A 16859-nucleotide genomic window follows, 5' to 3' on the forward strand; every position below is an offset into this window, starting at 1 on the left:
TCTTGTATTCTGAGAAGCCATGCTAACAATATGTGTACCCCATAAAGGAATACGTCTGGGTTTAGTGGCACTCCACTTTGTGCTTCCTGACAAAGAAATGCTGTTGTGAATTCTTGTGCAATCACATAATGGATCCTAGAGTATAACATATTATCCCCTGGGCAGTAAATTATATTGGTCCTCATCTTGAGTTGGGCCTCAGCCCTTAAATGCTGCGGTAATGCTATTACCGTTGCATTTAAGGGTTGGCCCAATCATGAGTTGGTCGGTAAGTGGGAGTTTTACATTCAGCTTTTTGCTGGAGGTAAAAACCTCCCCTTACTGCTTGTTTTCAGCTGTATACGGCACTATTAGCTCTAGCTCAATTACCATCGGTGGTAATAGCACCCCCATCCCCATTTGGCGAATGGGAACTTACTGCTATGCCGCTACTCATGATTCGGCACTAATAGCGTTGAATGGAGTAGCCATAACACTATTTGCGCTGGCGGTATCCCGGTGGTGCTACTGCCGGGATACCGCCAGACTCCTGATGAGGCCCATTGTCATGTTTAATTGACTCATCAAGTCCCTCCCCAATATGTTCATTGGTGTCTGGCGAAAGTACAACAATGGAGTAGACATGTTGTGTTCTCTTATGCTGATGGGTAAGGCATCTATAAAAAGAAACTGTAGTTGTCCCCCCTGAAAATCCTTGTGCATTTGTGACAATGCCTGACATTGGTTACCTTCCCTCTTTAACACACGATTGAGTTTCCCCATATCTACTAAGAAGGAAAATGTTTTGTCACCTATGGTAATCCCGACCCTCGGTTCCTCTTGTGAGTGTGGTGTAATCAATAGGATCAAACACATCAAGTCTTTCTTTAGGTTGTCCTATTGTGAATATATGCCCAGTCCTGTGCCAGTGAAAGGGTTCCCTCCCACTACTGTCACACCCCTTATTCTTGGTGTAGATGCCTGTGGCAATATGTTCATGTTCCATGGTGTCACTGCATTCTGTTGTGTTAGTGCCTGTGTCTACATTGGCATTTCTGTATCTGCATTGGTGCTTGCTGTGTTTGCGTTGGCAACCTTTAGTTTAGTTACGTTTATTTGCTTATATAGCGCTGTGATGCTGGAAATGCATCGGAGGGACAGGGCCTCCGTATCCTTGTGTTTTACTGCTTGTTATTGTGTGTTCTGTTGTGTATTCTGTGCAGGAGTTCGTGTGGGACTCCTGGCGGTGCAGCTCTCTCTTTTGGTTTGGTGAACAGACCCATGGGATACCCTTATGGCACCCATGGGTAGGTGTACAACCCTGTGCCCCTAGTGTATGTTTTTGGGCACCTGTGTGTGGCCCACAGAGCAGGGTATGGGCTGGTGGCAGCTCCATGCTGAATTTGACAGGTGCTCTGAGTATCCTCCATTTTGGGATACCCAGGCCCTGCCATTGGGATCAGTTGATTCCTGATAGGAAACAAGATGCCCCCTGAGGCCTCTTGCTTTCTATTGCCTATTACCTTGTTTTCCCAAAGTCCTGGGAAGCCCTGACTCTGTCCCTTCCCCCTGACTGGCTGTTGGGTGGAAGGTCCATATATGGTGTTCCTATGAAGTGCTGACCAGACTGGCTGGGGCCTTCCCAATGACTGCATGTTGTGGGTACGCCTGTGGGTGGGACCTGGGTGAATGGAGTGTGTGACGAATACGCATTCTGTGTTGTGGGTGTCTAGTATCTGGTGGTTGACACAATGACTGAGACAGCCCTGGCCGAAACTGGTATGAATGCAGTGTGGAGTGTTGAATGGCTGGGTACTTGTCCCAATACACATAACTTGTTGTGAGTGTCTGGAGAGAAGTGAATGGCCTGAATGCACTATGCACCTGATTGGTTACCTGCCTGCATGAATGCCCTTCTGACCGATTGGTTGCCTGACTGTGACCCAGCAGAATGAATGGGAGATCAACTAGTATATCTGGGGGCCTCTCACTGCTAGAATTTGTGTTCAGAAGCTGAAGTCCACTATGGGTAAATGGAGTAACTGAAGCTTGACCTTGAAGCCCTGTTGGACGAGAAGAATTGCTGTTGCTCTCCTTCACAATCTGAAAGCTGCTGTGCCTCCAAGGACTGACCCAGGGAGTACCTGATAAGGCACCCTCTTCCCGAGGTACGAGGGATCATCGTGCACCAGCTGATCTTTGCCAAAGCTCCCTGGTAGACAGACCTACGACAGGCCGGCGACCGGAGACGGGGATTGCAACGGAATCCCAAAGAGAAGCGCCCGGACTGTTGTCCGCCACTGTCGACGACTGCTGTCGCCGACTGGAGTCGCCATGCTCCTGGTTGCCTAAGAACTTAATCTAATTCCCGGGCGCTCTCGTCGGCATCGCCGCCTGCTTTATCCCACTGGAGAAAGTCCGACCGTCGACACGCCGAGGAGCATCCGCCAGTGGGTTTCCCACCACCTAAAGACCACAGAGACGCCAATGACTCAACGCCCTTGCTGAGCCACAGTTCTTCATTATCTCTTTGCGGTCCAGAACTATCGTCACAGAGGTGCCCCGCACGCCTCTTCCTTGCAGGTCGCCAACGCTCCATCATCGACGAGCACCGCTAGCACCGAAGCTGCCACTTCACTGCCGCAGATCACCCTTTTCTCCGTTGGACGTTCGATGACCCGTGACTCCTGCCTTAAAGGGAGGGCACTCAAGAAGGGCCGTCGATTTCCCATCGACAAACGCTCCATTTCCAGGTTCATTGGGGCTGTAGAACTATTGTAGAAGGAAATAATACTCATAGATCAATATATGGACTGGGTTTCTGATACATCTTTGCTTTAAAGGTTGCCCAGGTGGGGGATCTCCACACAGAACTGTGTCTAGGTAGCGGGTCCAGTATTCTGCCAATTGTTCCAACCAACTGCTTTCCTCCTATTTTCTATTGTTGGTTTCCTTATTAATTTGATGTGTGACATTTAACCTGAGTACAGTGGATGCACTTTAATGCGATCTGCTAATAATTGTGCTACCACTTAGAACTGTATACATTTACCATTGTTGATTTTTCTGAGCACAAAGTGAGTTATTGTGATAGTGTACATAACCTTGAATATTAATTATATAAAGACTGTGTTTTAACTAATACAGTGTGTGGACATTCCTTTGTGGGGGCTTCGGGACTACACTGTACTTAAGAACCAGCTTGCATCACCTCCTGAGAAGCTAGGCCTTGATTGCTCGACCACGATACCAATAATAGAGAATCTTGGCTGGGGTCCTCTGTGTCTCTCCTCTACCATATAGAGAGCAGAAGTACAGACACCCCCTCCAGTCTTTACAAGTGCACCAACCCAAAGATATCTGGGCGCTGTTGTTGGGTCTGTTGTATTTGTGGTGCTTGTGCCTGGTACTGCATGTGGCTATAATATTCAGGTGGCTCTGCGCTATATGGTGAGGATGTGCTGTCCTCCCTCTTGGATCTGCTGCTTGCCAGTTCTGTTGCATCCCTTTCCTGCTTCTACATATGAGTAAAATATGTACCATCTTCCCAGATGTTCAACATTGATGTGGCTGTCTTCCAAACCTAGGTTGACCCCCATAAAACCCTCCTCCTTGTGGAGTTTGAAACCCAAACCCTCTGCCTCTGTGGCAAACCCTCGACCTCATGGATAATAATTATACACTCCCCTTTGTGCGAAATTTCTGTTCGCTGCTGGCTGTAGCTGCTGTGTTCCTTGTGAATTAAAACATTCTCCTCTACTTGTCAATACTGCTCCTTCCACTGGAATGTCAACAATTTTTTCTGAACTAACTTTGCTTTATCAATCGTTCTGTCTTTCTCTTGTTTTAAATGACAATGGTGAACAATCTTCCTCAATTGTTTTTACACTTCCTCTGGAAGTCCCTGCCATAAAATATCATGAAAAATAGTTATGTTTTTGTCCCATGGTTCTCTAGATTCTCTAGTTTTGAACTGCCATTTTTCCTGAATATACTGAATATAAGCCATCTGATCTTCATCTGCTCTTATTTTATGAGTAGTAATTGCGTTCATGTCTAACGGGTCTGGGTACTGAACCCTAAATTGTCTCCATAGGTCGGCACTACAATTTTTAAAAGGTGCTCCGTCCTGATTAGTATTTTGTGCTGTCACCCCAGGATATTCTGCTAATTTCCAAATGTCATCTGATTGCTCCCCTAATATGGCAACAAGCAGGCTTTTTATGTCACCTATTGCTAAGGTCATCCCAACTGCTATTCTCTCAAATTCATAGATCCATTTACCTGCCCCTAATATAAGTGATGGCAATTTACAAAATAAATTGTTTTTGTCCATTTGTGGCCACAGGATATATTGCGGCAGTCCTCCTCCTTTCTCTAGTAAGGTGAATATTGTAAACCCAGCACCCAGTCTTAGTGCAGCCGCACCCTTTGTCTTTGTCCCTGTATCTGTCTTACTAATTCTCTTCCATACCGGTCAATTCCTCAGTCTATTCTCGTACAGCATTCTTTCCTCTAAACTGTTTGATCACATCTTCGGGCGACTGGCATATTCAATGGGCTCTGTCCTCCTCAACTGTTCTTCCAAGGCTAACCATGCTATCTCTTTCCCTACTGCCATGGTTGTAGAAGGGGCTTGTGTGGCCTTCTCTCCATTTTCCTCTCTTTCTTCATACTCTGACATAGTGTTGACACTATCATCACCTTCATCATCTTTTCTGTCTTCAAAATCTAGTCTCTTAGTGGACTCCTTCTATATGTTCCCCTCATCACCTCCTGCAATATATCCCTTTCTCCATCTTGCAGAGACCCTCCTGTACTCCTGTTTCTGCTGCTGGTGCCATCCCTCCTGCTTCTGTACAGATTGCCAATCCTCCTGTGTATAGCCCTTTGCTCCCCTTCATCTGGAAGAGTATGCATTTTAAAAAATCTCATCCACTTCCTTGCAGCATCTCTCTAAGCTCTCCTCTTTTTCTCTCTGTTCCTATTTCCTTATATAATAATATCAACTTCTTTTCATCGCCTTTCCCTAATTTCTGCATCTCGCTGTCTCTCCCTTTCCCTTTCTTCCTCTCATTTCCTTTCTCTTTCCCTTTCCTCGTGGCTTTGTATCTCATTTTTGCTTTCTGCCTGCCTCTTGCTTCCTTTCTCTCTCCCATTCTTCTTGATTTCTTCTTTCTGTCTCTCTCTCCTCTTTTCACTTCTTCCTGCTCCTGTCTTTCTCTAACTTCCCTTTCTCTTTCTTTAAAATCATCCATGTCCATTCCATCCAACTTCAGCACTATCAGTCCTACTAGCCATTCATTTGTTACAATTGTTGGCTCATCTCTGTTTCCCTGCTTGCCTCTTTCTCTCTGGACCTCCTCCCCGGCTTCTGTCAGTTTTGCTTGTAAGTTGTAGCACTCGTCATATTCTACGTGTGTGGACATTGGTCTTTGCTTACCTATTTCTTTTCCACTTATAATGCCATCACTACTGTATGCGGGGGGTGCACATAAATGGGATTAGTATACCCTGCCTCTGCTTTTAATGCTCGTAACGGATGTAATCGCTGTGCTTTTGAAGATGGATCACTGCTCTGGGGTAGAGGAGGAGGAGGCATAGGTGCTGTGCCCCCTTAGTCATGCTGATTAAGCATCCATCCTTTCACGGGTGGCTCCTCTACTTATTGCCCATACATTTTCCACAGTTCCAGAATGGCTAGTCGATTCTGTAACTATTTTCCCTTTTACGCGGCATGTAAATAAGTGCATATGTGTTGCAGTACTGTCTTCGAGTGAGTGCCTTCCTGCGGCCAGGGCATAAACATTTTGCCCACTGTGTCCTGCACCCACTGTGTGGGTATTTAATTATTTTATCCTGGGGTAATACTTTGCACAGGTGGATAACTCTCCCAATATAATACAGTACAACGCAACTTACCAATACTTACCAAATTGTATTTAAACTCTCACTAAGCTTCTCTTTCACAATCTTCCACAACAATACTTCTCATGTACCTAATACTTCTGCGTCTCTCTCTGAGACCATGCCTTCTGAGTCACCCAATGCTTCAGAGTGGCACCACAACAATGCCACTAACGCTCCAAACAGCCCCACCTCGCTGTTGTCTCAAATCCTTCTGAGTGATACCACAACCATCACTCACGCTCCGAGCAGCCCCACCTAACTGCTCCCACACCGTGCCACCCTCATCAGGCCAACAGCACAACCTCACCTCTTCCAAAATATATGCCAACATATACCAAAGTTGACTTTTTACAAATCCTTTGCTATTGTACAACAGCTGGCACCAGCAATTTCTACACAAATAAATACACTACAGCTGTCTTCTCAACTCCTGGTGAGGTATTTGTCTCCTGTTATTGTACCCTGTAAAAAGGTTTACCACGTGATCTATCCTTACCCTTGTCAAAAGCTATCTCCTTTATCATTTATCTCTTCATTTCATCAGAATCCCCTTCCATACAAATGAGGCCCTCCCCCATTTTGCCAGGCCTATGTCATACTTACATTTGTGGATCTGCTGAAGGACTCCAGTGCCAAGTGTCCCCTAAGAGCCAGCTGACCTATGCCCTAAGGGGTGCCCTTTGGGGACCGGACAGGACTTTCTTCAAAGGGCCTCCTGCCAACCTCTGTCACTTACGTGTCGATTGCAGGCCACCTCCACAGTCTTCCGGCCACGGCGGGGACCCCTGACAATCCGACGACTCCTAGCAAACCATCACCTCTGCTACCATCTGTTAAGATGACTGGGAAGTCAAAAATTACACAGAGGTTCTTGAGCCAGTTCAAACTGGACTCAATAACAGAAATTGACAAAGTGCAAGACAAATCCCAGATTTATTATCATCAAAATAAAGCAAGCACAGCATACGAGCATTGAAGTCTTGGTGCACTCGACATGCTTATCAACAACAATGGTTTATACTTATTGCATCCAGAGAATTGCTATCTAGTGCTTTCACTGCAACATTCTGACCCTCCCTTAATTCACGGTAACCTTGGCTGTGGTTGACAGCTCCTTCCTGATCTGTGCAAAAGCTACAAAACCATCATATTAAAAAAAGATATTCACAAGGGGGCACGGATGGGGTGGTGTTCAAACACAGTTAGGATGCATGTTGAGCAGTCGAAAAGCAGAGCTTCAGGGTATATGTGTTTTTGTGATGTCAGCATTTTGAGTTCTCCTGAAGTCTTGAGGCCCTTTGTTTAATCAGAAGCATGTTGCGGCTTCATTTTGGAAAAGATGGCTGCCATTACTGTTGCGTTTCTATGTTAGTGAGTTATATTGGGATGTCGTTCATGTTGCATTCAGTTTATACGTTGCTTATGTTAGTATTCTTCATGTCTTATAGATGCTATGTTAATATTCTTCATGTGTACGTGCATATGTTACTTAGTGTCCACGTTCTTCGTGCTGAGTGCACATTTGCTTTGTGTCTAACAAAGGCACATGTATTGTCACAACGTTAATTGGTTACACCTGCCATCTTCACCTTAGACAATGTCCGCCTCCTGCTGTGCCTGCCTTGGATAAGGACAGTACAATTGTCTCAGTGAGTAACGTTTATCACCTGTGTGGTTTCGAGCTGGGGAGCGGCAGAAGCTATGGATGGCTTATTCATCTGCCTCTCAACAAATTGGTAGTCTGGGGGTGAGGGGGGCAATTTTTACAGGTGGAAAGTAGTTAATGCCTGACTTTGTCAGTTCCTCTATGAGCCTTTGTCACCTTAGAGGGATCTAACATAATACATGTACTGGTTTAGGCTGATGGAGACAGTTTACAGCCTTAGCCAACTTCCCTACTGTACAAGAACCGTGCATGAACCTGTGCATCAGTATTTAATTACCTTTTCTATATTTTTTATATCTAGAAAATTGGCATTTAATCTGTAGCACTTCACAATAATGAAACCGTTGTTTCAGTGCTCATTTCATAGCTGATCTAGAAAAAGCAGTTCTGTCATGCACATGATTGTGCCTGCTGAGGTAAATGTATGCTACAGCAGTTTTGGGGTTCTCTTGGCCAGTCATCTCCCAAGCAATAATTGTGGTTTACTCAAAAGGCAAATGACTGCTTATATTACTCAAATAATTATTGTAATTAATAATGGAGAGAGAACAATTGATAATGTGAGAACATTGATTGATGGGGAAGATCAACCAACATTGTAGCAGCTGCTAATTTTGCAGGCAAGTTTTCTAATCACTGGTTCACCAAAACTCTGGAAAGGTCACCTGTCCGAGTGCATATGAACAGGGGCATAGACAGGGTAGGGCCAGAGTGGGAAAGGTCCACCCAAAATCTGTTAATACCCACTCAGCTGCGCTGTGTGGGCACTTACGGATGTCAATGTCACTGCAGTGGGCCCGACTAGATTAGCTTCAGGCCTCACTTGTTAGATAATCCTGGCTACGTCTCTGTGCCTATCTCCAACCTATGGAAACCTAGAGGAGAGTCTGGCCAATAGGGGCAGTGGCAGAAGTCTCACTTGGAGGACCCTGGGGGCGCTATAGCCCCGGGTCTTTTGGTTGTAGGCCCGGATAGAAGATCAGAGATATTACATTAGCATAACCCAGGACCTTTTCCAGAACTTGCAGCAACGCAGGACAGTGGTGGGTAGGACAGTACTTATGCTGGCAATGGCCATTCACTGCTGGGATCACGGCCACGGGCTTAAAAAACCAAAACTGGTCAAACAACCCTGGTGCAAGCCAGCGCCACAATAGAATGGTCAGTCGACTTAATTGGTCACATTTCCCATGTTGAGAGATCCACACAATCACTAAAAATACAATTGGGTAAAACTTGTCCACTCTACACAAACTGCAAGTACAAATGTGTGCACAACTGAACATACGAAAATGAAATAGTAAACCAAGAGTCCAACTAGTCCTGGAGACACACAACCAATCAACCATCTGAAATGCGTTCCAAATAGTTTTTCTCATTATGCATTAGTCAAGCACACACAGGTCATCTTCACATTTCAGACTTAAACTGCACAAGTTAAAAACAAAACAATATCAGAGCGAGATTAAGGTGGAACTAAATACATTTTCAGGACACCAAAACCAGATAAAAGTGTGTGAAATAGCACACGCAAACATTAAGACCAGATATGTATGAACCAACTTTCAGCCCAAGGTGCCCATGCACTGTGGGATATCTCCCCTTCACATCACCTAAAAATCATCTTCCATGGATACCTCACCTACATTCACTTCTTCAGGCATTTACTTCTTCAGGCATTTACTTCTTAGGCATTTACTTCTTAGGCATTTACTTCTTAGGCATTCACTTCTTCAGGCATTTACTTCTTGGGCATTCACTTCTTCAGGCATTTACTTCTTATGCATTTAATTGGTCTGCATTTTCACATCTTCAAGTTTAGGATTAGAGTTACAGATAAGGTTAGGGCTAGGATCAGGGTTGGGGTCAGGGTTTAGTCCAGTGTTAGATTTATACAACCCTTTATTTAAAGACTCAGGCGTAGGGTTATGGGTTGGGGGAACATGGCTAATATAAAGAGGGTTGCTATGGTAGGTTAGACAGAAATTAGAGTTAGAGTTAGGATCAGGGTAAGTGTTTAGGTTACAGTTAGATTTATAGTTTGAAATAGGGATAGTCAAAGAATTAGAGTACAGATTTTGTACAAGGTTGGATTTAAACATATGAGTAAGGAAAGAGTGAGGGTCAGAGTTAATGGTAGGGTCAGTGTTTAGTGCAGGGTTGGATTTAAAGGTATGAGTAAGGAAAGAGTGAGGGTCCGTATTAATTATAGGGTCAATGTTTAGTGTATGGTTAGATTTAAAAGTAGGTGTTAGGAAACAGTAGGGGTAGGAGAATGGTTTGGGAGGAAGAACATGGATAGGAAAAGTGGGATTCCAGAAGTATATTAGAGTTAGGATCAGGGTTAGATTGGGTTTAGGGAAAGGCTTTAGTGTAGGGTTAGATTTAATGTTGGAGAAATAGGCCTAGAATCAAGGTTGGCATTTGGATCAGGGTTACAGAAAGGGTTTATTTAGCGTTCAATTTAAGGGAAGGCTAAGGAAAGGCTTTGAGGTAGGGGGCTGTTGTAGGGGGCAGGAGAGGGTCACGGGACACTTAAAGCTAGGGACATGGTTATGGTTAGCTGTAAGATTAGGGTTGGGTTAAGGGTAGGGAGTGGTAAAATATTTGTTAGACAAGAAGTGGAGAATTGTGGGTCTCCTCCTCCTATACCAATGAAGTGATGTTTATAAGAATATAAAGACACAAGAAATAAAGCAAGAGGATGTAGAAGTGACAAGGTGAATGTTTGTCGAATTGAATGCAGAGGAAGTGATGACCTACATCCAAATTGTCAACATTAGCATGCATGTGCAAGCAGGATGACCCATTTTGAAAAGAAAAACAGCAGCTTGCGCGACTATCAGTTGCATCTCAAAGAAAATGTGGGGCTAAAATAGTGGTAATGTGTCAATTAAACACCCATTACTGCAGAGAAAAATGAACAATGTGTCCAACATTAGAATGTATTGCACTCATATGGTGCTTTTATTGAAAGCACAGTGCAGTAAATTAACAAAACTATACCACAACAAAATTAGAAAAGTACATTATTAAGAATACAATAATACCAAATGCAGGCAGGGACACAAGATGGTGTAATTAACATTTACAGGAAAAGCTATTCGGGGAAAAGAATTCCAAACAGTAATGGCCAAAGTGTGACCGACTGCAAAAAAGGGAGTCCAAGGATGGGGTGACTTAAAAGAAGCCTGAGTGCCACAGGTATCATTATTATTATCATTATCAATTCTAAATACCTTCCTTCTTGAGCTCTTCGCTCATCTGCCTTCAACTCCCTCAGGGTCAGTCGCTTCTCCAAGCAACGAGTTGGAGGTAAATATCTTTCTTCGGCTGGAGCCTCCCTCTGGAACAGCCTCCCAGCTTTTCCCCTTGAGGAGAACCATCTTCGGTTCCGGAAGCACCTCAAAACCTTTCTCTTTGCTTCTGATTTTTCTCCACCTCTCCCTTGTTGATTTCCTGGCTGTCACTGAAACTGCACTGGTTAACTGGCCACCCTCTGATCTTGGGCCCAGGTCCCCTCCCCCGCCAGCCGCACCCCTGGACTACCTTCCTGGCAACTCTTGGGGACTGTTTTCTGCATCCCTACAGTCCCACTACCAGCACTTGACACCTGATGTCTGCACTTACCCTTGCACTTGCCACCTGTTGGCCGTTCTTTACTTATTGTTTATTTATTGTTTATTTATTTTCTTATCCCATGTACCCCACTGTCCTCTCCCCTTTCCCCCCGCACTTCTCCTCCTTCCCTTTCCCATGCACTTGCGCGATCTGAATGACACCTGGCCTAGTAGGATCGTTGTCTGTCTTCCCTCCGTTCGCCCTCCCTATCCTTCGTCGCGCCATGAAACACTTGTCTATAGGCGCATTACAAATGGCATATCATATAATTATTATTATTATGATTAGTATTTTTATTATTATGGTATTTATTGAGTGTGGACATACCTTGGGGAAGCAATGGTGTGCTCTACAATCATAGGCCGAAGAACACAGTGAGGGAAGCAGAGAAAAAGGTAGCAGGGAGCTAAAAACAGTGTGACCACTGGCAATTGGCAGAATGGGATGTAGAAGAAACCAGGGGAGGAAACAGTGAGAAGCAAATCAAGTGTCAGGTAGGGTGGAGAGTGGATGTTGTATGGACCTTAGTGTTTTGGAGGAGCCATTCCTGAAGAGGAAAGTCTTGAGCTCTTTCCCGAACTGCAGAAGCAACAGGGTGAGTCTTATGTTGATGGGGAGGAGGTTCCAGAGTCTAGTGTCATACTTAGAGAAGACCTGCCTTCTGGTTCTTTCCTTCCGGGCCTGGTAGAGTTCAAGTCTGCAAATGACCTTTCTTCTGATGGATCACAGGCCTCTGGAGGTTCTGAGTTTCTCATTGTGGTAACTTGGGGATTACAGGGTGACAGCCTTATAGATGATGCAACATGATTTGAAGACGATACAGGGTTTCAGTGGGAGCCAGTGGGCCAGACAAGGTGGCACAAGATTATAAAATGCCTCAAAAAGTATACAGGGTTAAAGAAAGTGGAAATGAAAGCCAATACGAATTCAGTCCAAGCACACTGAAGAGAATGCAGTATGGTAAACCCAATAGCGTTCTTTTCTACAATTTTAGGATGGATTGACAAGGCTAGCAGTAGTTGGCTAGCGCTCGCTGCTGCGATCTGAGTGTGATCTGCAGATCGCAGGTTTGAATCATGGCAAGGCCAACTCAGCCCTTCATCCTTCTGAGGTCGATAAATGAGTACAAATTTTGGTGGGGTGATGTTGTATGTAAATATGTGCTCTGTAAAGCGCTTTGGATTAAGGCGCTATATAAATACCACATCATTATCATTATCATTGATGCACAAAGGTTTGAACAAAGAGTTTACATTTGTAAAGGATTAAGTCATGTCATTTACTTAATGTTGTACAGCTCAAAGTGCTTATTGGGAAGAAAAGAACCACAGAGAGCCCTTGTCTTTGAAGGGTTTAAATGGAGAAAGCTGAAGGGCACCTAGGCTTAGGATGCAGATGAACAGAAGAAGAACTTCAGTTAGGGGGTGAAACAAAAACGTATTCGGATTTCTTCTACATAAAAATATCACTGAAACCAAATATAGAAATAAGGTTGGCAAGAGGAATTATGTTAATGGGAAAAGTAAAGACTTGTGGAATACCCAGAGTTAAATTTCAAGTGACTGAGATAATGCAAGCAGTAAGGTTGCATTCAAACCACTGGACAGGATTGGTTGAGGACAGAAGTGGTGACTGGCAGCATCAAATGCAGCTGATAAATCTATAAGCACCACAATACAACACAGTTTAGTGTGCTGCTTAGCATGAGGTCCGGGCTAGATACAACCGCTTTTTCAGCTGAGTGATAAGAATGGCAACAGAATATTGTTAGCTTTAAGAAAATGTGAAAATGGAAGATAAAAGAATGTTCCAATAGTTTAGGCTAGGGAGGTGAGGCTGCTACACATTATTCCCCCTTAAGCATGGTAAAAACCAGGAGGACCTCATATGGAGAGACTCCCCTCATAGGGATAGCGACTCCCGTCTGGTGAACAATCTCCCTAAGCCCTTGCTAAACCCTCCCTTAACCCACTGGTTCTATGCTATGAAGGGCTCAGCTGTATAACGTAAACCTCAAAGAAGGACTAAGGAGATTCAGGAGCAGGTTGAGCAGTGAAGGAAGCTGGACCCTGCATGCCGTGGGAATTTCATACCCGTGCTGCCCAAACTGATGAGAGACAGTCCGTCTCCGAAGAAGAAGCGGAAAGGAGCCTTGCAAAATAGAGGCGAACCAACTCTCTGCAGAAGCCTGAAGAGTATAGTGGTGGCTTGACTTCATTGTGGTGCACTGGGTGGTCCATAAAACACGGCCGGACCACTGCAGTGGAGACTCCATCTAGTCACCACAACCATAGAAGTGGAAAGCTGGAAAACGTATCAAAACATGTGAAGCAAAGTGTGAACTGAGACCTCAGGAAGAACCGGCAGTGCTCTGCCCTGAAGATACAGGTAACAGGAGTTGCAGGAAAGCCGGGTGGGGTGCACGGAGTCCACAGAGACCAGTATTCTGCAGGAGTGAACTCCCTCATCACAGTAGTGATACACAAAGAATACAGTATTCGTTGGGAGAGAACTCTCGTGTCACAGTAGTGATAACCAAGGAACCAAGAATCAATTATTCTTCAGGGTGAAATCCCTCATCACAGTAGTGCTACCCAAAGAACCAAGGGTCAAGTATTCTTTGGGATTGAACTCCCACATCACACTAGTGATACCCACAGAACCAAGAGTCAAGTGTTCATCGGGAGTGATCTCCCTCGTCGTAGTGCGAATATAAATAGCCTTAAACCAGAAGAGTGCCTCGAGAGGGAACACCCTGGTTACAGTGACAACTTCAATGCATATCGGAGACACCGAAAGGACATAGAACTGTCTGTAAGTAATTTTCCAAATAATGTATTGGAGAAGAGTGAATAAAGCCTTGACATTGTTGTTTGAAAGTCCATGGGAGGAACTAAAAAGACTTTTCAAACTGTCAAGAATCAGTTCTTGGGACTTTTCCAGAGTCATTCTCCTGGTCTACGTTTAGATGATAAATCAGGCCCTATTGCAAGGGACTGCTGTTGAGTGAACTTGAGACTGAGTTAATTTGCTAAGGGAAGGGAGTCATTCTACTGTTGGATAACTAAGAACTTGCATTGAATGTGTTATGTTTTATTTTTCTTAGGGCAGAGATGGAGTAGTTAGTTTGGACAGAGGACGGTGTATTAATTTCTTTGACCTACATCCTGATGAGTGATTCTATGTTGAGGTAGGGAAACCCTCCCTCTAGAATTAGGGAGAGAGTAGGGAGAGATAGGTTTCTTACCTCATTTAATAAAAGTCTATAACCAAAAAAGACTGCACCTCGTCAGTTTCCTTACTCCATTGCTCCACTGAGGTGTAATACATAGGTCCTGACTCTGTAATTGTAGAAATGCAGGAAGGGAAACTGTGGCCTTGAACATGTTAGTGAGTCAAGAAAAAGAGATTTACAAAACAGAGGAGCACATGAGATCAATTTTAAAGTCAAATGAAGGGTGAAGTCTGAATGACATGCAGGATTGGGGCAGAGTAAGTCACATTTGAAGTGTTCACTTCTATTTACTATGCCCCAACCGTGTGATGCCTACATGTGGTCATGTTCCTGCTGCACCTGATCAGTTTGCTACGGCATAACATTTACTTCCTGCTGCATGTGAGCAGCTTCCTGGGGGGTTTTGTCTCTTTGTGCTGCACATGACCAGCCTCCGGCTGCATCCAATTACTGCCAAGCGTAATCAGCCTGCTGCTGCATGTGGTCAGTTTCTGGCTGCATGTTATCAGAATCTCATTGAGCGACCTTTGTTGTAATTCAGAGGCAATTTCCTTCTGGCACTAAATGTCCTGGGACTGCCTTCGGAACTCGAGACATGTGTTGACTTGATTATTTTGCACAGACAAGAATTGCAAGAAATTGGCGTCTCTGTGTTACGTAACCAACGCATGCCTGAATTTGTGCAGCACAAAACATGAAAGGTTTCAGACAAGAATTTTCAGGAGTTCAAGGAAAAAATCGTATAAAATGTGTCAAAAGGCAACAACCATTCTCACTGTGTGGCACTACATGGAGTGTTGCCCTGTGGCATTTGTCTAGAACCTTCCCGAGTCTGATTTCACTGCATTAAAGAAGATGGAGGCCCTCCACTTACCCTTTTCAGGTCCTTAGCAACCAGTGTCTATTTTGACTTGCTGTTTTAGGACACAAAGCCCTTGGTCTCTGTCCACCACATACATTCCTCTAATGATTATGCAAGTCTTTTCTCTATGTTAATGTCTCCCACCTCCTACTAGAGATTTGTATCATTTTGTGTCTTTATTTCTCTTTCCTTGTTTATCTTTTTCACTCACTGTTAATCATTGTATATCTTTATAAATCTCCCGAAGGACCTAAATATCTCTAAGGACCCCTCCGCAGCCCTCGCTCTCTCTCTTTTCTATCTCCCTCTCTCTCTTTCTTTTTTCTATTTCCTGTTTCATTCACTAATACTCTCGTCTTTATTTATTTCTCTCTGACTCTACTTCACTCTAATTCACTAACTCCCTTTTTTCTCTGCTCTGTCTCAGTGTCGAGCCCTCTGTTCTGCTCTCCGTCTTTCTCTCTACTCTATTTCTGTCTTTCACAAATATTTTGCTTCCATGATCTTAATTTCCTGTTTTACTCTCCCTCTCTCTTTTTCACTCTCACATGCCCTCTTTCTTTATCTCTCGCCATCTTTCACTTTTTCAGCCTGCCTCGACTGCCGCCCCTTTTTGGTCCCTCTCAATCACTCCTGTCTCACGCACTCTGGCTTGTTTTGCTTTTCTTTCCCCTCAGGACAAGAGACGGCGTTACAGCATGATGCATTCCCAGGAATCAGGGAGCTCTGTCTTCTTCCAGTCTCAGGAGGATAGCGCAGGAAGTGATGGCTTCCGATGCACAAGAGAGAGTGGAGATGACCTTCCAAAGCGAAGCATGGATTTCCTGCTGGTCTCGGAGGAGCTGCCCACAGACTCAGAGATAGACTCAGGTTAGTTCACTCCATTCCTGTACTTTCTACACTTAGCAGGTTCTTCACAGATGTAATCGCAGAGAGAGCTTCACATCTGTCGGCCATGTGCAATTGGGCATAAGAATCGCTTGCCAATGGCGATCACTAAGGCCCTACTTGTTGGCCAAGATGTGCTTTATATAGGCAAGAGAGCAATGTTAGAAGGGCCAGCCGATGTGTAAAATCGGTTACACATGCCAGTGCACTATACAACTGGCATGTGTAACCGATTTTACTTGGAGAAAGTGGTTTGAATGCAACCTTTTACACTCATTTTCCCCTACAAATCACCTGGATGCAGTGAAGTCATACATTGTGATTGGGTTTGTTTACCAATTTGATTAGATCCTGGGAATATTTGTGTCCCAGTATTACCTTGGCTACTTCCTGTGGTGCCTGGGACACCATTGGGTGGGGAGTTTGTGAGCATGTTCCTTAGACAATAGTCAAAGGCAGGCTTTGTTTGCTGTTCTTTTTAGGAAATCAAAACTGCTTCTGATTTGAGCAAACATGGTACACACGACCTCTGTTATGAAATAATGTCTTTATTAGACAAGCTGTTTTGAGTAAAGTCCACATCGGGGAGGACAATAGAGAGGGACGTTTTGGGGGTCGGGGTAGTAAAGGGGTGGAGATGTGGGCAGCAATACGATTTGAAGAAGACAGCATTGTTCAATATACGTTAGAATTGCTTT

The 16859-nt window shown here is 44.3% G+C and overlaps 1 protein-coding gene across 1 annotated transcript in view; it reads left to right on the plus strand.

Annotated features, from left to right (window-relative positions):
* VWA5B1 (von Willebrand factor A domain containing 5B1) overlaps positions 1-16859 on the plus strand; it is a 1692038-nt gene that overhangs the window by 1068300 nt on the left and 606879 nt on the right. The window contains exon 13 of the mRNA XM_069610372.1: positions 15951-16143. Within this exon, the coding sequence (XP_069466473.1) occupies positions 15951-16143 (193 nt within the window). The remainder of the gene's footprint in view (positions 1-15950; positions 16144-16859) is intronic.

This window comes from Ambystoma mexicanum, chromosome 8, assembly GCF_040938575.1.
Source record: "Ambystoma mexicanum isolate Mex_15411 chromosome 8, UKY_AmexF1_1, whole genome shotgun sequence".
Classification (NCBI taxonomy): Eukaryota; Metazoa; Chordata; class Amphibia; order Caudata; family Ambystomatidae; genus Ambystoma; species Ambystoma mexicanum.